The sequence below is a fragment of the Kogia breviceps genome, chromosome 5 (assembly GCF_026419965.1).
Source record: "Kogia breviceps isolate mKogBre1 chromosome 5, mKogBre1 haplotype 1, whole genome shotgun sequence".
In the NCBI taxonomy this organism is placed as follows: Eukaryota; Metazoa; Chordata; class Mammalia; order Artiodactyla; family Physeteridae; genus Kogia; species Kogia breviceps.
This window is the reverse complement of record NC_081314.1, coordinates 65910520-65926653: the sequence shown is the minus strand read 5'-3', so window position 1 is coordinate 65926653 and position 16134 is coordinate 65910520. Positions and strand designations below refer to the sequence as shown.

Sequence of the window (16134 nt, the reverse complement as noted above, 5' to 3'; positions counted from 1 at the left end):
AAAGAAGTAACTAAGTAGTACTATTTAGATTTAAAACTGAATTAATTCCTGTAAGCTTGCAAGATTTATATTGACTGAGGGATAAAAAAAAAACCTGGCAAGAAAAACTTAAAGCCACAGTACTAATAATTTCAATCCTGTTAAAATAAGGGGGAAAAAATGGTATGACCACATAGCCCAATGACTCCCAACCCTGGTTTTGACAGTCAAGGGTACACCTAAATTTCTCAAGGGCTATCATTTTAAACAAACTTATTTTTCACTCATTTTCCTTTACATATATAACATATTGCATAACAAATCTTTCAAAATTGTAGAGGAAGGAAAACAACAAAAATAGATTCATTAGAGTGCTGCAATTCACAAAGGTTGGGAATCACCAAGTGTCGAGTGTAGGCATGGCAACAGGGGACACTTGTGGAGACACTCATAATGGACAGAGGACACGAACATGATGAAACGTAAATAATCTGGCATTCTGAACCTAAGCAACTGGTGAGGTCCTGCAAAATCCCTGCTCAGAATAATCCTGCCAAATACCAAGCAGTGCGAGACAACTTGGTTCCTGTTAGGCAATGAACTGATTGCATCAATGTCCTAGGATCTGCTAAGCACTGAGGAATAGCCAAATTTTACTTATTCTTTCATTATAATACCCTTAGGTTTAGGACTGTTGACGATACTATTTCTTAAACTGTGTATTATGAGATACTTACAGACACTGCATGAAAAAAAGTTCTGTGGCCAATTAAGTTTGAGAAACACTAGTTCAAGGAATGTCTAAACAGACTTTGTGAGTAAAGGACTGTCAGTAAGTCAGGTTGTACAGTCAGTCTCCAGGGAGAGAGCTAGACATGGTGCAATTCTCAAATTTGTTTTTTTTCAGTAAACTCCTCTTCCTCCCCTCCCCACATGGAACATTAATCAACACCAGGAGGAACATTAATATTCAGTGGAAGATTTTAGGAAATGCTAGTTTAAGCAACAGGATTTCACCAGTTTCCCAGTTTCCTCCTTGGGTCACTGGGCTCCAGCTTCCTCCATCTCAAAGCCATCCTCTGTAGGAAGCAGGACTTTAGAGCTCCCACATGCTCAAGGATAAAGTACTACACCTCAAAGAGGCCTGTAGGGCCCTTAATAACCTGATCTCAGGCTGCCTTTCCTGCTCTGCTTCTGAATATGCTCCTGTACAGTCCTCCATGCAGCCTACCAGGCAGTGCTCCCTGCCTGTGGGTATGTGTCAGGGCCTGTCACCAACTGGGGGCAGAATGCTGACCCCTAACACCAAGTTCAGTTTAAATACCATCATCTCTATGAAACCTCCTCCACCTTTCCAACTATCAGTACTATCTCTTTCTCTCTATATTCTATTCTAATTCTTGTTTGTATCATTTAAAAGACAGAAGCACTTAAATTCAACTTATACTTCATTGAGCAAGGCACTGTGCTGGTTCCTAAAGGGGACAGCAACCTTGCCTTCAATCTGTTGAGTAAAGGATAAAGGGTGGGAGATAAACCAGGAACAAGTAATAATGGCAGTTACATTAATGGAATGCTTACTATGTATGTGCCAGTTAGTATGTATGATGCTTCTCATGTATTATCTCATTTATAACCACCTTTTCGGACAGGCACCAGACTCATACACGTTTTACAGATGAGGAAACAGAGAAGTTAAAAATATGTTCATGCTCACCCAGCTGGGGCTTGAGTCTTGGTTTGATTCCAGAGCCCAAACCTCTTTACTATGCTGTTATACTGCCTTCTTATAACTATGGTATGAAGCAGAGTACAATATCGAAAAAGAGGAAGGAAATCTCAAACCCAGCTGTTGTCGTTGGTAGTAGTGGGAGAGCATGAGAGATTTGATGAAAAAGATGGCATACTGAAGACTGGATGGGATTTCAATAGCTGGAGATGGGAGAGAAACAGCATTCCAGGCTAAGCAGAGAATGAGTAACTGCGTGGGCAGAAAAGTATGATGTGCATTTAGTGCATGTTTAGCCTAAGTGTAGAGAGAGTAATTGTTACTCCTACCCCCTTGCAAAAAGACCAGTGTGACTCAAAGTGTGATCTATGGATCACTGTTGGTCTGAAAACACTGTTACTAGCTCATGAGAGACAAGTGCATCTGGTCCATGAGAATAAGAGATTAGACAATTTTATGGCAATTTGACAGAATACTTTTGTAACTGTTGAATCTAATTTAAAAATTGGGGCTTACTTTATATATCTTTTAAATTTCATTTCTTAGTAATTCATTTTTATTATATTTTACAAAAGTATTGGTCCATGATGAATTGGAAATGAACAACAACAAAACAAACAAGAAAACAAACTGGTCATTCACAACATTTATCTGGGGAGCACTGAACTAGACCAGAAACTTGAAAGAGCAAGGGGTTTGGTTCTTCTTAGCTTAACAACATGTGCTTTACCACTGCTGGTGCTCAACTAGCTGACAGGGATTCACTAAGATAACATCCATAAGGTCAGCAGCATTTGAGTGTCCACATACATGCAGAACACTGCTTAGGTTTGGATCTGCTTTGCACTCATCACCTTTTACTTTAAAACCTAAGGACAAGTATTAAACTAAGGGCAACTCAACACAGAGAGTAAACATCTTAATATGTCAAAATATTATAAAGAAATGACTTTTTCAGATCACCTTCTGAACTAAGCAAAATATATTTCCTTTTTATTCCCTAAGGAGAAAAAAAAAAAACCCACCTGCTTTGAAAATGCTGGTTAACTGTGTTTCTGTAAAGCTATCTATAGAAAACACTATGCTGTTCTCTAGCAAACTTCCAAGCTTCATCACTTTTCCATATATACATCTTTGATCTCATATCATAGCTTCCAGTATAACCAGGTGTGGAGCATTTAGATCTCATTTCATTCAAAGTAAGGAGAGGGAGTCATTACCTTTTTAAAAAAGAGACTATTAATAAATACTAGAAAAGAAAACAAGCAAAGTAACAGGAGTGAGACCCTACCTGGTGGCACTAAACAGTAACTTTTAACTTAACAGAAATTTTGATTTATTGGTAAGACTCACTCTCCACCACATTTACTTCCCAGAAGCAACCACATAACTTAGAGCTAAAAGGGCTGCCAAGCAAAACAACTATGGAGATCCAACATGGGTATGTATGGCTAATAAAAATTTTCATCTTTATAGAACTTCCCTTTTGAAATAAATTCTGGCTCACTGATCTTATTTCCATTATTTTCACTTCAATGATGGTAAACATTTAGAAGTTTCTCCTGTTACTTCTACAAAAATCTTCCTTAAATTTTCTAAGTGTTGGAAAACTGTCATACATTTCTAAGTTTTTTAGTCACGCCTATGACATTTTACCCTATCAAATCAAATAAAGTTCTTTAAGTTTAGATAAAAATTATTTATTGACCATATTTGTTCTTTTGCCCTTAAAATTGTTTTATATACTTCATAATCAAAGTGAACACCTTGCTTAGCCTTAAAGAAGATATTTGGAAAGAAACCTTAAACTATAATTATGGAGGGGAAAAAAAGGCTTCTGTTTAAGGAAATGTTTTTCTTTTAAATGTGAGATCAAAAGTCATCAAATATTACCAATTTCCATATTTGGTTAAGAATAATAAAACCCCTAAAACAAGTTAATAGCTTCAGGTTCTTATTCAGAATTGGAAGAGGTACCTGTTTAATGATGCTATTTAAATAACCGCTTCTCTTACTCAGGGCCTCTTTCTCCAAAACGTGCTGTAAGCTCACATTTACTCCCCTGGACTCCCTTGCCTTTCTTTCTCACCAAGTAAAATAAACAATTTTGAAAGCCGATTATAAGTATAAATAAAATACCTCTATACTGACTTTTAGGGATCTCCAGAATGAAGGAGATTTCCATATGTGTTGCCTAAATTTAAGTGTGAAAATAAGCATATAATATGAATTCTATTTATTAGGTAAGCTTATTTTAATAAACTCGGCTTATTCCTTGTTTCAAAAAGACTGAGGCCCCTTTATTTTAATGACGTGATTGCAAAATAACAATATCTCACTAGGAATTTGTAGTTTAGGTGAACAAGAGTATGAGTTATCTGTGAAAAATGATAAAATCTCCAATTTTAATGTAATGGAGAGGGTAAATCAGAATAGCAACAATTAACTAATCAGCACAGTTGATGTTAAGAAATCAGTTTCTAAGTAGCAATCATTCACAACATATCATTACCATTGGTAGAAATAATATCAATACTAATATTTTTCTTCATTTTGACCTCCAGATGAAAATGCTGTTCAATAAGTCAGCACAGATTTGAAAATAACATTAGTTTTGTAAACTGCCACACATAATCAGATATGCATCTAGGTCCTGCCTTATTAGTCTTTTAAATGTATTTGTTTACAAAATTTTACTCATTCATAAAAGTGTAGCTTTTAGTGGCTAATAACTAAATACAGGTCATTAAGGTTTTCTGTTCCTTTTGTAGTTCACTGCTTTGTTAAGTGAAGCAACAGCTAGCTGTACGTATCTTTGTCACACAAGAAGAGGAAGGTGACTTGTAGTTGGTTGAAACTGCTTAAAATGTTTTTTGTTGTTGGTGGTGGCAGATTTCAGGTCTGGGGCTTAAGCGTCCTGGTTCACAATGAGAAAGGTCAGTAGCCGTAGCATCCTGTTGATATCTCTATGGTAGCTAGGTGCAAGCTGGAAAGAGGGCATCCAGAGTAGGGCCAGGAATCCAGAGACAAAAATGTGACAGAACAATGAAGGCCTAAGAGGCAGGGTGACGTAGACGGAGATGACTAGGAGAGTCGAGCCCATGGCAACATTTAGGGCTCAGCAAAATTCTGCCTGATTTGGCAAGGCTAACCAAATTTTGATTAGAGAAACAACTGCCATTTCAAGACAGAAAATATAGGAGAGAGATATTATTTAGTACTTTTTAAAAAGTGATTTTTATCCCAAAATATATGCCAAAGACAGAAATATATGAGATGAGAAATACTCAAGATATATTTCATTTAACTACCTAAAATTCAGTGATAAGCAGAAAAAAACTGCAGATCAGGGTAAATACCTCCAGCAATTTTACTAAAATCATATCCATGATTTGAAGGCTCTTCTACTTTCTTGTTTATAGGAAGAGAGACCACACGTCACAGGATCATAAAAGAATTCACTTATCATTCCTTTGTAAAAGTAACCATAACAAGGCCCCTATTATTTAATAGGGGTATTCTAAGAACCCAATTCTCAACTGTTCTATACATTTTAATGGACATATTAAAGTAAAGCAGCACTATATCCATGTCTTTTGAAATATCCACTTGAGCTTGACTCTTTGGGGAGCTTTTATTGCAGAGGACATAATTTCACAGTATTAGCACAGTCAGTTCCCAAATGGATTATGTGCTCTGGGAATTAACCAGGACATCATATAAATGCCAGCCAGCTTCCCCTCTTTAATCAATGAGTTCTTCAGCTGAGTTTTCCTTGTAGCCAATGAGGGCATGTTCTAAAAACTAAAAATCTTTCTATATTTATCAAAGCAAAATACAAGATAAATATATTATGATGGTAATCATGAAATATCCCAAAACAAAATAAAAATTCAGAATTGTTTTAAACTTCTTTTCAACTAATAATAATAATGACTGGGAGCTGATTAATCGTCAACATTTTCCATTTTGGGCAATTCACTAATGGAATCTAATTTTAAAAATATGTCTTCCAGAATAATTCACATTTTTTCAAATTATTGTACCTGTTCCACTGTCTGATTTATAATCTTCAAGTAGCTTTGTTTTAAAGTTTCACCATTTATGAGGGTTATCTCAGATGAGACAATAGCACCTTCTTGATCAGTAATTAGAATGTACAAAGTGGCAAACAGCCCAAGTAAAAATATAATTACTAGTGGTAAGAATTTTTATCTTCCATGGTTACTACCAATTAAAATATTTTGCATATCCCAATTAGGTCTAGAAGTGGTTGTTAGGGTTTAATTCTCAAGAGGGAGTGAATCAAGTCCTCATTAATTCATACTTTTTTATTACAAAGATGTAACTATGAAAGTTTATGAAAAGTAAGAACTGAGAGTTTGGTGAATACCAGTCAACAGAAAATTATTCAGTACCAAGTCTAAGCAGTCATACTCATTTGACCATTCAAGTCAAGAGGTAGACTTAGATAAGTAATTCAGTGTCTAACTACATTAACATGTATAAAATGACACATAACTACAAGTGGGAAAAGTGATTTGGGAAATAACAGAAATAGCATGACATATTTTCAAAAGAAGTGAAAAGGAATAAATTCTTGAGTATAAGACAATAGGTTAGAATTTGAAGTAAAGTAAGATTTAACACTAGAACTCCAAAGAAAGATTAATGAAATATTCAGGTACGGACATATAAAAAATGTAAAGATCATAAAAAAGGAAAACGGGTAAACAAAAACAATATATGAGAAACGGTGAAGGAATTAGTAAAGTAAAAACTGAAATGTCAGGCCAGTTCTCCCATAGCATGCCCCAAGCTTGAGAACTTAGCGGATATGTCCCCAGGAAGGTCCAGCGCAGTACTACCTAGTGCACGTAAGAACTGTCCTGCTGGCTGCAAGCCTCAGCTAGCAGGTGCCTACTGTCCTCCCCTCTGTGCTTGCTTTCAGCAAATTCATATGCTGAGCTGACTGAACCCTTATCTTCTTCCATCTGGAAGGACAGAAAAGCAACAAGTCTCATATTACAGAACAATACTCTCACTGTATGTAAGTTTAGAATCAAAATAGCAAGTTGGGGTCCACAATCTGTGAGGCACAAATGAAAGTTCACATAACACAACATTCATTTACTGTCACAAAAGAGAGCAAATAGTAGCTTCTTAAGGAGCATACAAAAAAAAAGCCATGATTTTCTGTTGCACAAAGTTAAATTAAAACCAGGTTTCCATCAATAAAATTAAATTTCTTCTATTAAACAATTCCTTGCCACCAAGAGTTAGGGTTCTTATTGCAAAGGTACGTCCCATTTCGCATCTCTGATGCTCCCTCTCAGACTTCTCTACTTTAACTGGACTTCAGCAGAGTGGAAGGGTCAATCATATGGCCTTTCAAATGTTAGACATATGAGTAAGGGGGAGCTTGACTTGATGTAGTTAAGAAAATTAATTTAATACTTAATTTGAAATATATTTTTAAGTGAGTGTTAACTTACTTATATAAATTTCTACTCTTGCTTTTCCTATTTTTCTTTTTTTTTGGCTGTGTCTTGTGGCTTGTGGGATCTTAGTTCCCCGACCAGGGATTGAACCCAGGCCCTCGGCAGTGAAAGTGCAAAGTCCTAACCACTGGCTCACCAGGGAATTCCCTCTATATTTTTTCAGTATTAGAAACCTTCTAAGGAGTATGTGCCCATAGCCAAGCTAATTTTAACCTTTCTTAAATTATAAAAAAATGTCCTCAATGAATAAAAAACAATTTTTTCCCTCATTTCTATGTGTTTTCTCAGTCTTAGGACTAATCAATAATTATTTCTATAAAAAAATTCTATAGTGGGCTTCCCTGGTGGCACAGTGGTTGAGAACCCGCCTGCCGATGCAGGGGACACGGGTTTGTGTCCTGGTCCGGGAAGATCCCACATGCTGCGGAGCGGCTGGGCCTGTGAGCCAGGGCCGCTGAGCCTGCGCTGCAACGGGAGAGACCACAACAGTGAGAAGCCTGCATACCGCAAAAAAAAAAAAAAAAAAAAAAAAAGCTATAGTAAATTTCTTACATACATAAAAAATAAAGTAGTAGAATTCCTTGGTTTCAAGAGAACAGTAAGTTTATGTAAAGGTAGATTATTATTATAGTTTTGCCTATAACATAAAGGAGCGTAAAATACTCAAAATGAGTTTTCTTTTATTCAAAAGAAAATTAATAGTTTTGTGTTAATGGTCCTTAAGAAGTACTAACCTGATTAAAGATTTGAAAGCTCTTAAAGATATTCGATATATGCACAATCTTCCTCTCTGTCACAAAAGTAAACAATTAAGCTACCATGGATCACACCCAGGAATACCGTTCAACATAGTTCAAAAACAAGATGTATTCAAAATCCACAGCATGCGTCAACAGACAGATGTTTGTGGACACTTGTTCTTCATGAAGCTATGAGCAAATTGCCCATCCAGTGATCATTCACCACTCATGTAAGCAATTGTTATTTCTGCCTGGTCTTTGGTTGAGCACAGTATTTCTTTCTTTTTGTTTTTCTCTGATGGTGATAGTAAGTGTATAGACCACAGTATGTAAAATAGTCATTCGATAGGTGAAGAACCTAGAGGCTCAGAGAGGTGAACTAATTTCATTAGGATATAGAGGTGCAGGGCCAAGGGCATGCTGTGCTAGCATTCAGGCCCACCATCTCCCCAACAGGGCTCTTCTCCCTTTGTTACACCACCTGATTGGACAGTGCTTGCAGGAAACACTACCTGACTCATGTACCCTGCTCTCATTGTGTTCCTTCATAGATGAATGTTAAGCTTACTACTTTATTATACTATTAAGAAGAGTGGGATCTCTTTAATTTATGATCTCCATGTATCATTCATTTTTAGTCTATCACTGCTCAAAAAATGTTGCTTGATTTGAGCCACCATGATATGAGAAAATATGATTTAATAAAAACATTAAGATTATTCACAATGTAAAAGTTAATCCTCACAAAAGTGCTTGCTGGAGTGTTCTTTTAAATAATGAGCTCTTCTATTGCCTTGGAGTTAAATAATTAGATGTTAGAAAATGTGATAAATACATACTGTTTTCAGAAGGCACATATAGATAAAATGTGACGCACAAATTTGGCTCAACCAAAGGTGAAGGCAAATCTTCCAAGTTTGTTTTGATTTTAGTTCTTGTTTTAAACATGAAATTTAGTTGACTACCACTTAAACACCCATTTGTATATTTATCTACAATTATTATACCTTTGTAATTCAAGGTAGAATATGTCAAAAATTCTGATGCTAATAGGAATAATAAAATCGAAAGGTTTGGTAAAATTTTGGAACAGCTCAAAATTATGAACTCATATGATTACATAAGAAGTTATTTAAGCAGTGCTCTGTCAAAGTCATTCGTTTGATCAAGTGAACATAGATGGATTAGAAACCTTGAGAATAAAAAAAAGAATTAAAAAAAATATACAACTAAAAATCCAGGGTGAGAAGTTGAAGGGTGCCAAAATAAAACAAAACAAAAAATTCAGTTATATTACTTTTCCTTTTCAAAGCAGACTGGAGTTAAAATTAATATATAGCTTTAGTATCTTAATATGAAAAGTTCTAGGATTTAAACTTTCATTCTCTTCCATCAAGACATCTTCGGATTACTGATTATTTTTTGTGGAAACTGACAGAATGGATCTGTCTGTGGAGATAAAGGTATATTATATATATGAGATACAAAAGGTATTGTTAAAATCTTACCTATTGTTTAAGCAAAAAAAAAAAAGGAAAAAAATTAGGACACACTTTTGCATTATTTAAAGATAATTTGTAGTCAATAAACCTACTTGAAATCTAGAGTGATTTTTTTTTTCAGGGCTGAATTATTTATACCAATAAAATAATTAAAAAGTTAAAAAAAAGTATTTGTTCAATTTATAGATGCACTAAACAGCAGCAAGGATATGAAATGTTTCAGCAGCCATTACAGTGTACAAAGACAAATATACACATGTATTTGCAACATAGATTAAGGCAAGATAAAAAATGGGCAATTCTCACTTCCAAGTAACTGAAACTTAAAACTTAAAATTTTATGATGAATTTCTGTAGCTTAAATTACTCAACATGCATTCTTACGTACCAATATGACAAGCAGAAGCATTAGAATTGTGCTAGAAAAGGTAGTTAAGGTATAAAATATATAATAAGGTACAGATCTCTGTCCTGTTATGCTGAATTTTTGTCTCAAAGAAATGGATATATTTTTTAGGTTTTAACATACATATTGATAAAGGTCAAATTAGAGACAGAGCTGTGCTAACAAAAATGCCCCACTCTTAATTCATGCCTCTGCCCATCTTTTGAATATTTTTAAATTGACCTTTAGCATGCAGAAGAGTTAATGAGGTTCTACTCCTCCTACTCTACCTAAGTTTGCTCAGCTGATTCCTTGCCCTCGACAATGGCTGCAGTGCGATGAACTCGTCACTGAAAGCGACTGTGTTGGAGTACATCTATAAGTGGACAGAAAAGGGATGGGACATACAACAAGTCAGTGAGCTGTATTTATCACCTAAGAGACAGACACAGGACAAGCTTTGTAAAGACATTTGTCCCTACAAGAGTAGGATATATCATACATGGTACACATACATAACTGACATTTGTAGGGTCATTGGCTTTGCTATCAAAAGAATTTATTCTTAATACCACATTGTTATTCTGCAGAAAAACAAAGGTCAAAATAAATGCTGACAACTCTTCTTTTGATATGATTTTTCTTGCTACTTTTGGTAAGCAATGAAGTAAGTAGCTGACAACTTTCTAACAACTTTCTCAATATTTGAAATCAGAGGTGAAAGTACAAGGCTGAAATAATAAAGATTACTGACTATAGCGAAAGAATAATGTCACACATGGGATTATGAATGACCATATACTGTCTCAACAAAAACAAAAACAATCCCTAGTAGCTAGAAAATCCCTGAGTGCAAGTAGAGATTTCCTCTTTAGATTATTTTTATTTCCATGTTTATTTTTTATTGACGTATAGTTGATTTACAATGTTGGGCCAATCTCTGCTGTACAGCAAAGTGACTCAATTTAAAAAATATATATCACATTCTTTTCCTCTTTAGATTAGATCACAGTTGAACATCCAGTCAAATCATTTAAAAGGAATTTAGTAGGGTAGAAAGAGAGATTATACTGGCTTTCATACATAGAAAAATGATTGATTTTTAAAATCAACTCCATTTTTAATCAATTTAACCTATGGTAAAAGAAATAAAATATATATAAAGTACTTTTAACTTTTTCTTGTCTCAGTGTCCGCCTTAAGGTATCAAATATTTCCTGTGTAATCCTTTAAAAAGAGGTATATAAAAATGGTAATAAGGACTAATATTATCACCTTTTATTATCATTAAGAAATCTCTATGAAAAGACATAATGCTCTGCCCTAAAGAAAATTTCTAAGGATAAATGTAAAATCATTATTTACTTTTATAAAGGAGTAAGTTTTTAAGTGATGTCATTAATATATTTTGGTGAAATATAACTTTATATAGCCAAGAGGGCAAGACAAATATGTTCTCCATAATGATCTAGAAAAAGTATAATAGACAATGTATTAAAAGTAGTATTCTATCATCATGAATATCTCTGAAGATTAGAAAAAAGATAGGCAAACCTTTCTGATATATATTTAAGTAATATATTGCACGGTGGAAAAGTCTGCCCATACTGATATAAATATATGCATAGGCAGACACAGTAATCAGATTATGCAAATTTTTTCAGCCCCAGCTGAAGATCAGTATCAGAGCAACAAACTCATCATTCTTATAATTATGTTCTTACTGAGGACTTACTACATACAGACCCAGGGTTAGGCACTTTATATTAATGATCTCTAACCATCAAGTAAGGTAGCTATTATTCTGATTCTACAGAGGAAGAAACTGAGGCTTACGGAAGTGACTTGATTAAGGACATACATTTTATAAGTGGTTAAAACAGTATCTGAATTAAGTTTGTCAGGCTTCAGAGGACTATGCTGCTTCAGTGGTGTTAAAATGTATATTGGCTAGGACTGAGTGACCAAAGCAAATAAGTGCTAAAGAAATGATGATATGGGCTTCCCTGGTGGCGCAGTGGTTGAGAGTTGGCCTGCCGGGGCAGGGACCATGGGTTCGTGCCCCGGTCTGGGAGGATCCCACATGCCGCGGAGCGGCTGGGCCCGTGAGCCACGGCAGCTGGGTCTGCACGTCCGGAGCCTGTGCTCCGTGGCAGAAGAGGCCGCAGTGGTGAGAGGCCCGCGTGCCGCACAAAAAAAAAAAAAAAAAAAAAGTTAATATGATCACCTGAAATTAAAACCAATACACTGTTTAAGAAGCCTAACTCAAATCACTAAATACTTAAGAAGCACTTATTCTATTTGTAGCATGAACACACAACTAAATTTCCAAAACTTGCTTGGCATATAGCAAACATGCAAAAAACAAAAACAAAAACAAAAACCCCCACACAACCCTCAACCTAGGCAGAACTAAATGATTAATAAACTGTGTTTACAAGGGTATAAAAGTTGATTAGAATGTACTCTTGAGGACATATGTTCAGTGTCATGATACGGTTAATAGGACAAACCAATTATTTCTAGCTTATGTACAAGTCAAATACACAAAAAAGTCAAATATACCAAATAGCTATCATTTCTTGAGGATATACTCTGTGTTTGAACATTATTTTACTTAATCCTTATTACAAATGTAATGAAATAGACATTTCTGTCATAATTTTACCCATGAAGAAACGGAGACTTAAAGTTACAGAGCTACTCAGTGGTAGAATGTGGGTTTTGAACCCACAACTATCAGGCCCTAAAGACCATATTTTTAAACACTATGTAACACACTGTTAATATCTGCTGTAGTTTAATATCATTAGTAAGTGTATGGTGAGAGAATATATTTTATAAAAATCCATTCTGTAGAAGTTATTTAGGTTAAAGAACTTATTTCATACTTTTGTTGAAAACAATGACCTGAAGAAGTACTACTGAAATTCTAATGGTTCTACAGAAATGGATATATATCCCAATTATAAATATTTGATAGAAGGCTGTGATAATACTATTTAAGACATATTTATACTATTATTTGGACATAACTTGATAGTTTTATACTTAAAATCTAGTTCTATTAATAATGTAATTTTTAAAAATTATTTTTCAAGAGTCATAAAATTCATAGCAACAATAACTTTAAAAATACCACATTTAACAATATTTATATTGCAAAATACTTGATACAGGAATAGATAATTTCCTATTTTCTAATATAAGCAAATTATAATGACAGCTATTCATCAAGACTCCTAATTAAAAAGGTATTGTATACAAAAAGTGGTTACCTGTGCCTTTTCAATATTTGTAGGATGAAACTGTCGGTCAAATACTTTCTTCACAATATCAAGAAATAGGCATGTAACAACCATGAGAATTATGGCAAACCAAGCAGAACCACTTGACAGGAGCTGAATAAATACAAAGTACATATTCTGGGAGCTCAAAAATGGCCTGCAAAGAAAGAAAGTGGGCTTAATAAAGGAAGAAACCGACAAGACAGATTCTTAAATCAAGACAGTAAGTAAACCCACTATACATGAAGGTTACAATTTTAAGAATACTCCAGAAAATGTTCAAAATGTGGAATCAGTGTAATTTAATTAATCAACTAATAAAACATGGTAGATTTTAATTGTTAAAAATAAAATCCAATTTAATTCATTTGAATGACAACCATAGTTTTTATAATTAGGAAAGTGGCAAGTAATTGACTTATTCTATCTTAGTGTTAGGATAATTCAAAAAAATTATGTAGTGAATAATACAGACTTAAGAGACCAAAAAAGCAAGAAAAAGTATGTAATAAAATATTTTCTACTAAGCAACTATGAGCTTGATTACCCAAATTTTAGGTTGAAAAGCTCTACTTAAAGGATCTTCTCTACACATGTATTTTAAAATAAATGTACTCACATATATTAGTTCTACATAGTAGTAGGTATTGTCAAGATACTCTTTTTGGGTTTGTGTACATATCACTTCAAAAGAATGAGGGGAAATACAGGAAATGTAGAAATAAAGAGGATTAAAAACAAACAAACGATATTCATTAGAGTATCTTTTTATAATCCTAAATGAAAGTTAATGTTTAGCCAATACAAGTTTTTTCTCTGCCTTTTGTAATATTTTGCCTGATACAGGGATCACAGGCACAGCAGGCAATGTAATATACATTCTCCAATTGAGAGACTTCAGCTGTCCATCACTTACCAAAGAATCTTAGGAAAAGCATTAATTTTTAATCTATCAGAATAGCTGAATATCTGATTTCACCAATGAATATGCAGCACACTACTTTTGAGAGAGAAGTTAACTCATTCATGAAAGTTTAATGATTTTATGTGACTTTAAAAATTATATACATTAATAATAATTTAGAGGTAATATGATTAGTGTAAAGAACATTAATTTTCAAGTAAATCCTAGCTTTGCTACTTTTAACCGCTGTGATCTTGGAGCTCAGTTTCCAAATAGAAAAAAAATGGGGTAACAAGATTATCGTGAGGAATCAATGTAATATCTTAGTAAAACACTAGAATATAGTAGGTATTCAGTAATTGTTAGTTTCTTTTTTCTTCCATATCAGTAAGATCAACTGAAAAAACTAAATTTCTTATCAGGATAGGGTCTCAAAACTATTCTGAATAGAATTTGTTCATAATAAAATCTATCATAGTAACTATATTAGAGTTGAATCAATATAATTAAAATAAAATATAGTCACTCACCAGAGAATCCCTCCATAAAACAAAGAAAATACAAAATAGAATAAAATAGATCCCCAGGTAACAAGATGATTGATCCAGGTCCAAAAATGAGTTTCCAAAGCCATCTAAAAAAAATAAATTAAAAAATGCTCAATGTAAATTAATAAATCTTTAACTTCTCAGCTAAAACTCAAGAATAAAATGTATTAATTATAAGTGACTAAGGTTGCTATGGCAAAGTCCCTCAGAAGATAAATATTAATGAAATGATCCTAGTATGAAATCAACAATTTCAAGTTTATATTTTTCTTCTGTGAGGAAGCAGTATTAAACTTTCATGAGTATTTTATTCAGAACTCCATGGCCTAAACCAGCTTGTGTTGTCTTGCATTACATAGAGAGAAGCAGAAATTCGGAGATGAGTATTGAGGGGTTAACCTTTATCTGACCATAAAAATCAGCTGAGGCTTTCCAAAATAATGAATTTTAAAAATGAATTCATAATGAATCTTTTGACAAAAATTAAAATGAATTATTAAACTAGGCATCCATGAAATTATTCATGACTAAAAAAGGAAAATCTATCAATAAAGAAATGAGGAAAATTAACTAATAATTATGCAAACACGAAATGTATCCATGCTTCTAATTTCTGTACCATACCTTTACTGTGACTGTAATAACCATGACTGTGAAGACCAAGGTACCAAATGTCCAATTTCCAAACATCTAAAACAGAACGAATAAACCAGTATTGCATTATGGGTTAAAATGATGCTAAATCAGAAGTGACGCAAAGAGTAACTAGTGTACATTCTTTACTAAATATCATTTGCATCATTTACGCCAGTTACATTTGAGATCTGTGACTAGATTAGTAAAGTTAAAGGAGAATGAGAAGGAACACCATAAAGCATTATCATGTTTATTATTATGTAAAATGATTCTTTGGATAACATTATCAGACTGGAAACTCAAAGATGGGTTTGGAATTCTGTGGCACAGTTTTTAGTGATAATGATATAGCTGTTAGTGACTGCTTTACTCCTATCACAAAGTAAAAATGATAATAAAACCCTGTTCAATCCCAATTATTTTCTGAAACCATTCCAACCAGAAGTCACAGCAGATCACCTGCCACTGTATTTCTGGACACATCATAGAAAGAGCAGGTAAAAAGAAATTTGTGCACAAAACCAACACCTGAAAGGAAAGATAATGGCCAGTGGACCTATTCAAGGGATTTCACGTAAAAATGCAGTTAATGCCAGTTAGATAGTATTGCCCTGGGCTTTATAGCCAAAACTTACTAAGGCCTATTAAAAATGCAGAATCCCCAAAGAATGTCAGGATTTAATTTCCACAAATAAGAGCACAACCAGAACTTTACGTTAATTTAGTTTACAAAGTAGTCATAATCTTTACCATTGGTTCAAAAAAATTATGTAAAAGATTGGTTGTTTAAAAAAAAAAGAAAAAGAAAAAAAATATGCGTTCCAATGGCAATAAAACTCATCTAAGTAATTAAAGGTAAACCACAACCTCAGTGCTTACAAAATTGTTTATTTAAAAATACTTAGTATATTGCCTGGTATAAA

At 33.9% G+C, this 16134-nt stretch overlaps 1 protein-coding gene across 10 annotated transcripts in view; it reads right to left on the bottom strand.

Annotated features, from left to right (window-relative positions):
• Window positions 1-16134, bottom strand: part of ATP11B (ATPase phospholipid transporting 11B (putative)) — a 124800-nt gene that overhangs the window by 8548 nt on the left and 100118 nt on the right. For 3 of the 10 annotated variants that reach the window (XM_059064527.2, XM_067034093.1, XM_067034097.1), the window contains 3 exons: window positions 15200-15265; window positions 14558-14661; window positions 13115-13280 (listed from right to left, as the gene is read on the bottom strand). In XM_059064527.2, coding sequence (XP_058920510.1) covers window positions 13115-13280; window positions 14558-14661; window positions 15200-15265 — 336 coding nt within the window. Of the gene's footprint in view, window positions 1-1893; window positions 1912-2906; window positions 2929-6576; window positions 6703-10126; window positions 10213-13114; window positions 13281-14557; window positions 14662-15199; window positions 15266-16134 lie in introns of those variants that run through there. The other 7 variants (XM_067034092.1, XM_059064524.2, XR_010840693.1 and 4 more) reach the window with 7 other exon arrangements.